General features: G+C 47.1%; 2 protein-coding genes across 11 annotated transcripts in view; one reads left to right on the forward strand and one right to left on the reverse strand.

Moving 5' to 3' along the window:
- mepceb (methylphosphate capping enzyme b) overlaps positions 1 to 6703 on the reverse strand; it is a 24157-nt gene extending 17454 nt beyond the window's left edge. Inside the window, exons 1-3 of the mRNA XM_082977259.1 lie at positions 6674 to 6703; positions 4503 to 5102; positions 3145 to 4407 (exon numbers count right to left, since the gene is read on the reverse strand). Of these exons, the coding sequence (XP_082833385.1) occupies positions 3145 to 4407; positions 4503 to 5102; positions 6674 to 6703 (1893 nt within the window). The remainder of the gene's footprint in view (positions 1 to 3144; positions 4408 to 4502; positions 5103 to 6673) is intronic.
- Positions 6704 to 6734: 31 nt separating this feature from the next.
- Positions 6735 to 14953, forward strand: part of LOC106592207 (uncharacterized) — an 85254-nt gene continuing 77035 nt past the window's right edge. For 4 of the 10 annotated variants that reach the window (XM_045721379.2, XM_045721380.2, XM_045721381.2 and 1 more), the window contains exons 1-2: positions 6736 to 7680; positions 8100 to 8617. In XM_045721379.2, the coding sequence (XP_045577335.2) occupies positions 7665 to 7680; positions 8100 to 8617 (534 nt within the window). In that variant the 5' untranslated portion in view covers positions 6736 to 7664. Of the gene's footprint in view, positions 7681 to 8099; positions 8618 to 14953 lie in introns of all 10 variants that reach the window. The other 6 variants (XM_045721384.2, XM_045721385.2, XM_045721386.2 and 3 more) reach the window with 3 other exon arrangements.

A 14953-nucleotide genomic window follows, 5' to 3' on the forward strand; every position in this document is an offset into this window, starting at 1 on the left:
ATTAGTGGTCTCTGATTGGTTGTCATCATTAGTGGTCTCTGATTGGTTGTCATCATAGTGGTCTCTGATTGGTGGTCATCATAGTGGTCTCTGATTGGTGGTCATCATTAGTGGTCTCTGATTGGTGGTCATCATTAGTGGTCTCTGATTGGTGGTCATCATAGTGGTCTCTGATTGGTGGTCATCATTAGTGGTCTCTGATTGGTGGTCATCATTTGGTGTGTCATCATTAGTGGTCTCTGATTGGTGGTCATCATAGTGGTCTCTGATTGGTGGTCATCATTAGTGGTCTCTGATTGGTGGTCATCATTTGGTGTGTCATCATTAGTGGTCTCTGATTGGTGGTCATCATTTGGTGTGTCATCATTAGTGGTCTCTGATTGGTGGTCATCATTTGGTGTGTCATCATAGTGGTCTCTGATTGGTGGTCATCATTAGTGGTCTCTGATTGATGGTCATCATTTGGTGTGTCATCATTAGTGGTCTCTGATTGGTGGTCATCTTTTGGTGTGTCATCATAGTGCGACGCAGTAATTGTTTCAAAACATCTCCTGCCATGTCACTGATGCGTCGTGAAACAGTGTTGTTTGATGGAGGCATTGTCTGTGTAGTTTGGGCCTTTTCCCCCCAGCATTGTCCCAGCCGTATCCGCGGCTGCAGGAAGAATGAAGTCCTCCACAATAGTATGGGGCTTCCTGTCCTGGCCACTCGGTAGCTCACCATATAAGATGCTTATAGCCCCCTTCTGATTAATGGTATCTGTTGCTTTTATACACGTCTTACTACTCGAAACTCGTCTTTATTCTCGATCAAATAATTCCTGCGGCTTATTTTTCAAATTGTCACGTTTTGTTTCTAAATGTCTAAGAGTGAATGTTTTCCGTGAGCGAGTAACGGTTAATGTGATTGGATGTTAATGATTTGACTTCCTGTATTTGACATTGTTGTTGTTATTTCGCTGAACACCAGATGGTTTAATGGTTATTTGTGGCAGTGAAACGAGGCGACTCAGATGCACACACTAAATCATTCAAACATCATTCAACATGAGTCATTAAAACTCGTTTTTCAACCACTCCACAAATGTCTTGTTAACAAACTATAGTTTTGGCAAGTCGGTTAGGACATCTACTTTGTGCATGACACAAGTCATTTTTCCAACAATTGTTTACAGACAGATTATTTCACTTATAATTCACTGTATCACAATTCCAGCGGGTCAGAAGTTTACATACACTAAGTTGACTGTGCCTTTAAACAGCTTGGAAAATTCCAGCTGTTTATTCTGAGTTTAAATGTATTTGGCTGAGGTGTAGGTAAACTTCCGACTTCAACTGTATGTGAGAATGCTATTCATTGACTACAGCTCAGCGTTCAACACCATAGTGCCCACAAAGCTCATCACTAAGCTAAGGACCCTGGGACTAAACACCTCACCCTGCAACTGGATCCTGGACTTCCTGACGGGCCGCCCCCAGGTGGTAAGATTAGGTAACACACACCGCCACGCTGATCGTCAACACGGGGACCCCTCAGGGGTGCGTGCTCAGTCCCCTCCTGTACTCCCTGTTCACCCATGACTGCGTGGCCAAGCACGACTCCAACACCATCATTAAGTTTACCGACGACACAATGGTGGTGAGGCCTGATCACCGACAACGATGAGACAGCCTATAGGGAGGAGGTCAGAGACCTGGAAGTGTGGTGCCAGGACAACAACCTCTCCCTCAATGTGAGCAAGACAAAGGAGTTGATCGTGGACTACAGGGAAAAGGAGGGCTGTTCACGCCCCCATTCTCATCAACGGGGCTGCAGTGGAGCGGGTCGAGAGCTTCAAGTTCCTCTGTGTCCACATCACCAACAAACTATCATGGTCCAAACACACCAAGACAGTCGTGAAGAGGGCACGACAAAACCTATTCCCCCTCACGACCTTCACAAGCCAGAATGTTGAATAAAATATATATCAACAGGAAAGGATGAATACAACAACGGTTTAAAGCGCTGGTAGTGCCTTCAGATTTATCACCTGAAGCATGCACAACACGCATGCACAACACGCATGCACAACACGCATGCACAACACGCATGCACAACACGCATGCACAACACGCATGCACAACACGCATGAACAGCACGCATGCACAACACGCATGCACAGCACGCATGCACAACACGCATGCACAACACGCATGCACAACACGCATGCACAACACGCATGCAAAACACGCATGCACAACACGCATGCACAACACGCATGCACAACACGCATGCACAACACGCATGAACAGCACGCATGCACAACACGCATGCACAGCACGCATGCACAACACGCATGCACAACACGCATGCACAACACGCATGCACAACACGCATGCACAACACGCATGAACAGCACGCATGCACAACACGCATGCACAGCACGCATGCACAACACGCATGCACAACACGCATGCACAACACGCATGAACAACACGCATGCACAACACGCATGCACAACACGCATGAACACTAGCCCAGCTGGTGCACCTGTTTACATGGTTTCTGACAGAAATCTGAAGGCACAACCAGCGTTTCCAAAAAGACCAACCACACAGAGAAGCGTTAAAAGTTAATATATTACTTTATTCAGCATTCTGGCTCATTTCTGCCTAACGTGAAATCAAATGGAATTCAACATCAGGTTTCCAGCACAGACAGACAGACAGACAGACAGACAGACAGACAGACAGACAGACAGACAGAGGCAGACGGAGAGGCCATCTTGTCCTATAAGATGGAGGCCAGTAGCTTTACAGCAGAAAGACAGAAAAACCCAAGACTACTTATACATGTTATAACAGCTCATAGAGGCTGGATATACATGTTATAACAGCTCAAATACCACCTGATCAGTCTGGCTTTCCCCTCGGCTTATCTCAGCCCTCTCTCTCTCACCTCTAAACTAAAGTAGTTTACATTTCAATTCTATTATTTTATTCCCTTTTTTTGTTGCTGTACAGGTTTTTTGAAAGTCGCATTAAATCCCATATATTATTATCAGCTCATAAAGTCCACCTATGACACACACACACGCGCACACACACACACACACACACACACACACACACACACACACACACACACACACACTCTCTCTCTTACCGTTATGAAGGAGACGTTGTTGGGGAATGTTCCAGGTGTTCCGTGGGCCAGGGGGGAGGCGGGGAAGAGGGGGGGAGCAGCGATGGGACCCCGACACACCCTGAAGGAGAGGGGGAACGGAGGGAGAGGGCGACCTACACCCCGGGGGCCACTCGAGGGCGACAGCAACGACAGGGTTCTCTTCAGTTCCTCTAGAGCGCTACACTTCTCGTTCTGGCCCTCCTCCTCCTCCATCTTCTTCTCAGCCATACCGGACGCCATCTTAGTTCCTCTCTGTGTTCTTCCTTCATTCTGCTCAGCTGTCTCTGCTTTCTGTTTACTCTCTCCCCCTCTCTCCCCCATCCCCTCCTCCCTACCCCTGGCGTCCTGTGTGAGTCGTTCGGACAGGAAGTGGCGAATGTTCTGCCTAGCGGCGTGCACCAGCCGCCCGTCCACATCAATACCCAGGATGTGGGCCGGGTTAAAATGGCGTGCTATGGCCAGGGTCAGGTGACCGGTGCTGCAGCCAATGTCCAGCACCGTTTTCCCTCTGAACCAATCGGGTCGAAGCAGGCCCAGACGAGGGTCCTCGAACCGCCCCACCTGCCCATCGCGGTAACCGTAGTAACCGTGGTAGCCGTAGTAACGGCTGTAGTTGCCGTGCTGGAACGTGTTTTTCTTCTTCTGGGGTTTGTGACGGAAGGAGCTCTGGGCCTGCTGCTGACCTACCACCACTGACCCTAACCTTTGACCTCTGAGGCCTGACCCTGGCACCAGGGGGGTGTGGAAGGTGTTGGGTGGGGCAGCGGTGAGGGCGGGGGTCGGAGTAACCGACGAACGGTCAGACCTCGTTGAGGTGGTACGCCTCCGTTTACGCTGCCGATGGGCTCCGTCGCCATGGGGACGGGGTTTAGAGGCGGAGCCGAGTGGCGGGTGGGTGTGTCTCCGGGGCAGGATGGGCGGAACTACCTCATCCCGACAGTTAATGGTGGTGTTGAGTTCGTAAGGCAGAGGAGACTGCGGCGCTACGCTTTCGGAGAGGCCCTCTCTGGGAGCTTCCGGTACTGCAGCTAGCTCACCGGTAACACTGACGCTAACGCTAGCAGGGAACAGAGCTAACACCTCACCTCCTGTCCCTGAATCACCCCGAGCTTCTACCTTTGACCCCTCAGGCTGTGTGGGGGGTTCAGGCTGCGCCCCTCCTCCTCCTCCTCCTCCTCCTCCCCTCTCCTCCTCCTCCCCCCTCCTCCTCCTCCTCCGTGGTGACGGTTGCGATGTCGCTTCCTGTTTTTCATGGGGGAGACCAGCACCCCTCCCCCTTCCTCCCCCTCTCCTCCCCCACTCTTCAGGTTCAGGGGGTCTGTGATGTCACGCGGGACCAGGATCTCTACGGGGTCTCTGGCCCGGGCCGGTAGGGGCGAGGACTTGGGCGTCTCGGCGTTCAGCGCGCGGCTCACCTCCTCATCCAATAGAGAATTGAGGTTCAGCGGGTCGAAAATGTTCCCGCCCAACAGGAAGTTGGAGGGAAGGACGGGATCCGATTGACTGTCACTGTTGGCGCGGCGACGACGCTTCCCGAAGCCCGGGTGCTTGAAGCTGCCGCCCAGAGAGTAGCGCCGCTTCCCCATTCGCTGCTGCTGTCCCGGAGGGAAGACCTGGGGGTTGTTGTGGGGGGGCTGAAGGCCGTTTTTGGTCTTTAAGGGGTGTGTACTTCTTGTTTTGGGGCCGTGAGGATGTGGCTGTTCCGTTAGAACCATTCTTCCGGTGAATCCGGTTGGTCCCAGACAGGGAGGAGGAGGGGACATCATTACCCCACCCACCCTGTCCACTCCCCCCTCCCCTCCTCCTCCTCCTGACGCAGGGCCTTCTGGGACAGCAGCGTCGCCCCGCCCATCACGCTGTAGAACAGTCTCTTTGTCCAATGACATCCTGATCATCCTGTGGGAGACACTGCGGGCGCCTCGGCCAATGGCATCGATCTACAGACAGGAAGTGGGAGGAGTTAGGGGTCATTTACACACCAGATTAAAAAAAACTTTAAAAAAACAGCTTATCTAAGGCAGTATCTCAAATGACACCCTATTCCCTTTGTTGTGCACTACTTTTGAACTGAGTCAAGCTGCCACACATAGGGCTCTAGTCAGAAGTAGTGCACTATTTAAAAGATAACAGGGAGGGAACCAACCATATGAAACACTTCCCTCCAAACCTGTTACTTTTGTATCATTCTCTCTCTCTCTCTCTCTCTCTCTCTCTTTCTCTGACTGTCAGTCTCCCCTCACGCTGCTCTCACCCCTAGACAGAGATAAGGTGCACAGCCAATCTATCTAACAGGCCAAGCTCTGTGAGAGGTGTGAGAGAGTTCTCCACTCCCCCCTTTACGTGCCGTGCGTGGCTCCGCCTCCCGCGTATTGAAATAGAATAGAACAGCTAATCTGCATAAAACACGTCCTCGGATTCAGTCGTCACTCAATTCTCATGAATAATTCAGCAGAAGAGAGAGCTGCGTGGAAAACCGCGCAGCCACGCACAATGAGTGACAGCGGAACGGCCAGCCCCCTCCCCTTCACACACACACACACACACACACACAGCCTTCCCCGACCGAAGCTGCTCTCTCTCTCCCCGCCTTCTCTCTCCACCGCGGCTCCCTCCCCCCCAGACACTGAACGCTTTAAAAAAAAAAAAAAAATACACCCATCAACTGACTTAGCGAGAGGTTTTTTCCTAACGTTCTCCTGCTGCGAGTAAACCTGACCTCATGCACTTCCTACTAAAGTACACATCACATCAAAATCATAACACCTACATGAAAGACCCCTTCCGAAGGAGGAAAAACAAAAAACAAAAAAATCGTTTGCGTCAGACCATTACATTTTTTTTTCGTCCTGTCTGATCAGTTATCTTTTTGTGTATGTATGTATGTAAGCTACTGAGTTCTCTCTTTCTTTCTTTTTTTCTCTCTTTCTTTCGCCGTCTAAACTCTGAAACGTTTCTGCAACTGCTTGAGCTTAGCTATTTATCGCTGAGTTTCACGCTCTTTATATGCCCCTGCAAACACACACACGCCATGAGCGACATACCATCCGACCAATAGCTGTTCTCTCTGGGGCCCGACCTCCTCAACGTGACCAATGGAATCTGAGCATCGCCGTGGAAATATGATTATGTCCCGCCTCCGGAGGAGAGGTATCCCCGCCTCTGCCTGTCAGAATTGTCAACTCATCGATTTTTTTGGCGTGTCATTTACTACCAATAAACGTTTAAATGATGTTAATCGACGCTATATTTGATACAGTCACCGACTGAACCGTTCAGATCCGTGTTAGTTCGGTCTGTGCGTGTCGAAGAAGTTGTTTTTTAGCGACAGAACAGGGATCTGAAACGGACACCCCAGTCCATGTCAACAAGAAGGCAGATAGCGAACGCTGTATTTTACTGCAGATGGTTTATAAATACCCCCACCAGTTAAACCAGTCAATAGTATGAAAGAGAGCATATTTGGTAACGATAGAGACAACAAAGATGTGTCTTTTATTATCCCCCCCACCCCACCACTCCCCCCACTCGTCTTGCCCATGTGTAAGGAACAAGGCTTATGGGTAATGTAGTTCTTCAATACCTGTCAGGACACACGACAAAACAGTGAACGTTTTGCACACAACGGGTTGAAAAGTTGCCTAACTCGGAAAAAACGTAGTTCTTTACTGAACCCATCCAGTCACCATAATCCCACATGAAACGAGGTAAACTACAAAGCACAGCAACGTCCACAGAGTGGGCAACCGCCCACGGAACTGGCTAAACTACAAAGCATAGCAACGTCCACAGAGTGGGCACCGCCCACGGAACTGGCTAAACTACAAAGCACAGCAACGTCCACAGAGTGGGCAACCGCCCACGGAACTGGCTAAACTACAAAGCATAGCAACGTCCACAGAGTGGGCAACCGCCCACGGAACTGGCTAAACTACAAAGCACAGCAACGTCCACAGAGTGGGCAACCGCCCACGGAACTGGCTAAACTACAAAGCATAGCAACGTCCACAGAGTGGGCACCGCCCACGGAACTGGCTAAACTACAAAGCATAGCAACTTCCACAGAGTGGGCAACCGCCCACGGAACTGGCTAAACTACAAAGCACAGCAACTTCCACAGAGTGGGCAACCGCCCACGGAACTGGCTAAACTACAAAGCATAGCAACGTCCACAGAGTGGGCAACCGCCCACGGAACTGGCTAAACTACAAAGCATAGCAACTTCCACAGAGTGAGCGTCGCCCACGGAACTGGCCAATCAGAACGCTCACAGAAGTGGCGGTAAAACCATCGCGAGACCAGACAACAGTTGCTATGCTAGCTGTCTACACAAAATCGCCTCACACTACGACTTTCGTAATACAACAATTAACCGCTACGTCGGTAAAATACGATATATATATATATATATAGAATACGGTATATATACGGTATATATATATATATACCAGTGTTCAACTGGAAAGGCGAACTACACCAAAGATATCTCCCACTTAAGGAAAATGGAAACAGTTGCGGGTAAATAGCAAACGTTAGCTAAGTAGCAAAGTAAGCTAGCTAGAAAACGAGCGACACTGTTAGCTGGTCAGTGTAACGATAGATAGCCAGCTAGCTAGAAGCCGTTAGCTAACTATTAGCTACATTCGGCATCTAGTTTGCTTGCTAGTTAACGTTAGAAAGTTAGCAAGTTGACGTGAGCCAGCTTGCTAAATAGATAGCTTTCAGTTTAGCTACGTTAACGTCGTTAGTCCTTTGGCTAGGTAACTTTCCGTTAGCTAGCTAAGTTAGTCGAGGATTGTTGCTAACTTTATGTAACTAGCTAGCTAATTTGCTAGCAGTTAATTACATATCTAACTACATTGCTAACTTGGCTAGCTTTGGATTTGTCGACATGTTGACAGACTGCATCACGACATGTCTTTGATAACATTACACAGGTCAGAAAGAGAAGGCGAAGTTTGCCCCGCTGGTGCCCCGTGAGAAGAAGCCAGGGCATGGAGAGAAAGGAGAGGTGAAAAAGAGTGAGAATAAGTGGAAAGAAGAGGGGGGTGGAAATAAGGAGAGAAACATTGATGTAGGAAAGAAGACAGGAGAATCATGTGAAGGAGAGAGAGGAGTAGAGAGCAAGGCTAAGGCCTCTGAGTTAGAGAAGAAAAGAGGAGAACGGATGAAGAAAGAAGGTAAGAAGAAGATGGCAGATACAGAAAAAGCGAGGGCTGCCGTTGAAGGGTTACCCCAACAACAGGAAGGTGAAGAGGGAGAGAGAGGAGGAGGAGAGGGAGTGAAGGAGAATAAAAAACAGAAAAATAAGGAGGAAGACCAATCCAGTAAGGAAACAGATCAAGGGAAGGAGAGAATGAATGTGAAAAAGAAGAAAGAGAATGAGAAGGTCAGAAAGGAAAGGAAAGAGACGAAAAAGAAGAGACAGAGGGATGAGACAGAGAGCAATAAGAAGGTAGGAGTAAATCATATTTATTGTGATAGGAATACAGTTAGTGTTCCTTACTGAGCCAGTAGTAATACAGTTAGTAGGCCTTAATTAGCCAGTACTAATACAGTTAGTAGACCTTACTTAGCCAGTAGTCATACAGTTAGTAGGCCTTAATTAGCCAGTACTAATACAGTTAGTAGGCCTTAATTAGCCAGTATTAATACAGTTAGTAGGCCTTAATTAGCCAGTATTAATACAGTTAGTAGGCCTTAATTAGCCAGTAGTCATACAGTTAGTAGGCCTTAATTAGCCAGTAGTAGGCCTTAATTAGCCAGTAGTAATACAGTTAGTAGGCCTTAATTAGCCAGTATTAATACAGTTAGTAGGCCTTAATTAGCAAGTATTAATACAGTTAGTAGGCCTTAATTAGCCAGTAGTAATACAGTTAGTAGGCCTTAATTAGCCAGTAGTAATACAGTTAATAGGCCTTAATTAGCCAGTAGTAATACGGTTAGTAGGCCTTAATTAGCCAGTAGTAATACAGTTAGTAGGCCTTAATTAGCAAGTATTAATACAGTTAGTAGGCCTTAATTAGCCAGTAGTAATACAGTTAGTAGGCCTTAATTAGCCAGTAGTAATACAGTTAGTAGGCCTTAATTAGCAAGTATTAATACAGTTAGTAGGCCTTAATTAGCCAGTAGTAATACAGTTAGTAGGCCTTAATTAGCAAGTATTAATACAGTTAGTAGGCCTTAATTAGCCAGTAGTAATACAGTTAGTAGACCTTACTTAGCCAGTAGTCATACAGTTAGTAGGCCTTAATTAGCCAGTAGTCATACAGTTAATAGGCCTTAATTAGCCAGTAGTAATACAGTTAATAGTCCTTAATTAGCCAGTAGTCATACAGTTAGTTCACCTTACTGAGCCAGTGGGATACAGTTAGTAGGCCTTAATTAGCCAGTAGTAATACAGTTAATAGTCCTTACTTAGCCAGTACTAATACAGTTAGTAGGCCTTAATTAGCCAGTAGTAATACAGTTAGTAGGCCTTAATTAGCCAGTAGTAATACAGTTAGTAGGCCTTAATTAGCCAGTAGTAATACAGTTAGTAGGCCTTAATTAGCCAGTAGTAATACAGTTAGTAGGCCTTAATTAGCCAGTAGTCATACAGTTAGTAGGCCTTAATTAGCCAGTAGTAATACAGTTAGTAGGCCTTAATTAGCCAGTAGTAATACAGTTAGGAGGCCTTAATTAGCCAGTAGTCATACAGTTAGTAGGCCTGAATTAGCGAGTACTAATACAGTTAGTAGGCCTTACTTAACCAGTAGTAATACAGTTAGTAGGCCTTAATTAGCCAGTAGTCATACAGTTAGGAGGCCTTAATTAGCCAGTAGTCATACAGTTAGTAGGCCTTAATTAGCCAGTAGTAATACAGTTAGTAGGCCTTACTTAGCCTGTAGTAATACAGTTAGTAGGCCTTAATTAGCCAGTATTAATACAGTTAGTTGGCCTTAATTAGCCAGTAGTCATACAGTTAGTAGGCCTTAATTAGCCAGTAGTAGGCCTTAATTAGCCAGTAGTAATACAGTTATGAGGCCTTAATTTGCCAGTAGTAGGCCTTAATTAGCCAGTAGTCATACAGTTAGTAGGCCTTACTTAGCCAGTATTAATACAGTTAGTAGGCCTTAATTAGCCAGTATTAATACAGTTAGTAGGCCTTAATTAGCCAGTAGTCATACAGTTAGTAGGCCTTAATTAGCCAGTATTAATACAGTTAGTAGGCCTTAATTAGCCAGTAGTAATACAGCTAGTAGGCCTTCATTAGCCAGTATTAATACAGTTAGTAGGCCTTACTTAACCAGTAGTCATACAGTTAGTTCGCCTTACTGAGCCAGTGGGATACAGTTAGTAGGCCTTAATTAGCCAGTATTAATACAGTTAGTAGGCCTTACTTAGCCAGTAGTCATACAGTTAGTAGGCCTTAATTAGCCAGTAGTAATACAGTTAGTAGGCCTTAATTAGCCAGTAGTAATACAGTTAGTAGGCCTTAATTAGCCAGTAGTCATACAGTTAATAGGCCTTAATTAGCCAGTAGTAATACAGTTAGTAGGCCTTAATTAGCCAGTAGTAATACAGTTAGTAGGCCTTAATTAGCCAGTAGTAATACAGTTAGTAGGCCTTAATTAGCCAGTAGTAATACAGTTAGTAGGCCTTAATTAGCCAGTAGTAATACAGTTAGTAGGCCTTAATTAGCCAGTAGTAAGTATGACAATGCTATAGTGTAGTTTTGATGTAAGCCAGGGGGATGTGTTAGCAAATGCAGGTGTATATAAACATGGTATGTTCCAAGTAAACAGTGGGGTTATGCCGTACCGGTAAAACATCAGCCTATCACAATAATGAAAGCAAAATGAAAAGGCTAGAGTATTACACCATTATTTATCATTACAGCATGTCAGAGGCATGACGAATGACTTAATAGACTAGAAAACAGGTGGTATAGCCTACGCTCCAAAATGCCATGTGGTTCAACGAGAACACAGTGCAGACAGCACTGGACATAAATTCTGGCTTAATGTCATTACACTCGGTGGTGTTTTGTGTAACAGGTGTCTCTTTCCAGTCACCACTGTTTGGAGGCTGGAATTTTGTAAAATGTAAAAAAAAAAAATTGTGACATTACATAGGTGTAATGTTTACAGATTATTAGGGTTGTGGGGGTGTAGAGATGACTGAAGAGAGGGGGTGGGGGTGTAGAGATGACTGAAGAGAGGGGGTGTGGGGGGGGGGGGGGGTGCAGAGATGACTGAAGAGAGGGGGTGGGGGTGGGGGGTGCAGAGATCAAATCAAAGCCTTGCCTGCGCCGCTCCGGTGTGCCACGGAGCTGCCGGGGCCGGGCGATACAACGGGAGGCCTCGTGAGCGACCGGGGTGCCTCACAGTGAAATGCTGAATACAACAGGTGTAGATCTTACAGTGAAATGCTGAATACAACAGGTGTAGTAGACCTTACAGTGAAATGCTGAATACAACAGGTGTAGTAGACCTCACAGTGAAATGCTGAATACAACAGGTGTAGTAGACCTTACAGTGAAATGCTGAATACAACAGGTGTAGTAGACCTCACAGTGAAATGCTGAATACAACAGGTGTAGTAGACCTCACAGTGAAATGCTGAATACAACAGGTGTAGTAGACCTTACAGTGAAACGCTGAATACAACAGGTGTAGTAGACCTCACAGTGAAATGCTGAATACAACAGGTGTAGTAGACCTTACAGTGAAATGCTGAATACAACAGGTGTAGTAGACCTTACAGTGAAATGCTGAATACAACAGGTGTAGTAGACCTTACAGTGAAACGCTGAATACAACAGGTGTAGTAGACCTCACAGTGAAATGCTGAATACAACAGGTGTAGACCTTACAGTGAAATTCTTACTTACATTTACGAGCCATTAACCAACAATGCCGTTTTAAGAAAAATATTTACAAAATAAACGAAAGAAAAAAATAAAAGAGCAACAATAACGAGGCTGTAAACAGAGTCAATGTGGAGGCTATATACAGGGGGTACCGGTACAGAGTCAATGTGGAGGCTATATACAGGGGGTACCGGTACAGAGTCAATGTGGAGGCTATATACAGGGGGTACCGGTACAGAGTCAATGTGGAGGCTATATACAGGGGGTACCGGTACAGAGTCAATGTGGAGGCTATATACAGGGGGTACCGGTACAGAGTCAATGTGGAGGCTATATACAGGGGGTACCGGTACAGAGTCAATGTGGAGGCTATATACAGGGTATTACGGTACAGAGTCAATGTGGAGGCTATATACAGGGGGTACCGGTACAGAGTCAATGTGGAGGCTGTATACAGGGGGTACCGGTACAGAGTCAATGTGGAGGCTATATACAGGGGGTACCGGTACAGAGTCAATGTGGAGGCTATATACAGGGGGTACCGGTACAGAGTCAATGTGGAGGCTATATACAGGGGGTACCGGTACAGAGTCAATGTGGAGGCTATATACAGGGTATTACGGTACAGAGTCAATGTGGAGGCTATATACAGGGTATTACGGTACAGAGTCAATGTGGAGGCTATATACAGGGGGTACCGGTACAGAGTCAATGTGGAGGCTATATACAGGGTATTACGGTACAGAGTCAATGTGGAGGCTATATACAGGGGGTACCGGTACAGAGTCAATGTGGAGGCTATATACAGGGGGTACCGGTACAGAGTCAATGTGGAGACTATATACAGGGGGTACCGGTACAGAGTCAATGTGGAGGCTATATACAGGGGGTACCGGTACAGAGTCAATATGGAGGCTATATACAGGGGGTACCGGTACAGAGTCAATGTGGAGGCTATATACAGGGGGTACCGGTACAGAGTCAATGTGGAGGCTATATACAGGGGGTACCGGTACAGAGTCAATGTGGAGACTATATACAGGGGGTACCGGTACAGAGTCAATGTGGAGGCTATATACAGGGTGTTACGGTACAGATTCAATGTGGAGGCTATATACAGGGGTTACCGGTACAGAGTCAATGTGGAGGCTATATACAGGGGGTACCGGTACAGAGTCAATGTGGAGGTTATATACAGGGGGTACCGGTACAGAGTCAATGTGGAGGCTATATACAGGGGTACCGGTACAGAGTCAATGTGGAGGCTATATACAGGGTATTACGGTACAGAGTCAATGTGGAGGCTATATACAGGGGGTACCGGTACAGAGTCAATGTGGAGGCTATATACAGGGTATTACGGTACAGAGTCAATGTAGAGGCTATATACAGGGGGTACAGAGTCAATGTGGAGGCTATATACAGGGGGTACCGGTACAGAGTCAATGTGGAGGCTATATACAGGGGATACCGGTACAGAGTCAATGTGGAGGCTATATACAGGGGGTACCGGTACAGAGTCAATGTGGAGGCTATATACAGGGGGTACCGGTACAGAGTCAATGTGGAGGCTATATACAGGGGGTACCGGTACAGAGTCAATGTGGAGGCTATATACAGGGGGTACCGGTACAGAGTCAATGTGGAGGCTATATACAGGGGGTACCGGTACAGAGTCAATGTGGAGGTTATATACAGGGGGTACCGGTACAGAGTCAATGTGGAGGCTATATACAGGGGGTACCGGTACAGAGTCAATGTGGAGGCTATATACAGGGGGTACCGGTACAGAGTCAATGTGGAGGCTATATACAGGGGGTACCGGTACAGAGTCAATGTGGAGGCTATATACAGGGGGTACCGGTACAGAGTCAATGTGGAGGCTATATACAGGGTGTTACGGTACAGAGTCAATGTGGAGGCTATATACAGAGGGTACCGGTACAGAGTCAATGTGGAGGCTATATACAGGGGGTACCGGTACAGAGTCAATGTGGAGGCTATATACAGGGGGTACCGGTACAGAGTCAATGTGGAGGCTATATACAGCGGGTACCGGTACAGAGTCAATGTGGAGGCTATATACAGGGGGTACCGGTACAGAGTCAATGTGGAGGCTATATACAGCGGGTACCGGTACAGAGTCAATGTGGAGGCTATATACAGGGGGTACCGGTACAGAGTCAATGTGGAGGCTATATACAGGGGGTACCGGTACAGAGTCAATGTGGAGGCTATATACAAGGGGTACCGGTACAGAGTCAATGTGGAGGCTATATACACGGGGTACCGGTACAGAGTCAATGTGGAGGCTATATACAGGGGGTACCGGTACAGAGTCAATGTGGAGGCTATATACAGGGTGTTACGGTACAGAGTCAATGTGGAGGCTATATACAGGGGGTACCGGTACAGAGTCAATGTGGAGGCTATATACAGGGGGTACCGGTACTGAGTCAATGTGGAGGCTATATACAGGGGGGGTACCGGTACAGAGTCAATGTGGAGGCTATATACAGGGGGTACCGGTACAGAGTCAATGTGGAGGCTATATACAGGGGGTACCGGTACAGAGTCAATGTGGAGGCTATATACAGGGTATTACGGTACAGAGTCAATGTGGAGGCTATATACAGGGGGTACCGGTACAGAGTCAATGTGGAGGCTGTATACAGGGGGTACCGGTACAGAGTCAATGTGGAGGCTATATACAGGGGGTACCGGTACAGAGTCAATGTGGAGGCTATATACAGGGGGTACCGGTACAGAGTCAATGTGGAGGCTATATACAGGGGGTACCGGTACAGAGTCAATGTGGAGGCTATATACAGGGTATTACGGTACAGAGTCAATGTGGAGGCTATATACAGGGTATTACGGTACAGAGTCAATGTGGAGGCTATATACAGGGGGTACCGGTACAGAGTCAATGTGGAG

Source organism: Salmo salar, chromosome 07, assembly GCF_965601325.2.
Source record: "Salmo salar chromosome 07, fSalSal1, whole genome shotgun sequence".
In the NCBI taxonomy this organism is placed as follows: Eukaryota; Metazoa; Chordata; class Actinopteri; order Salmoniformes; family Salmonidae; genus Salmo; species Salmo salar.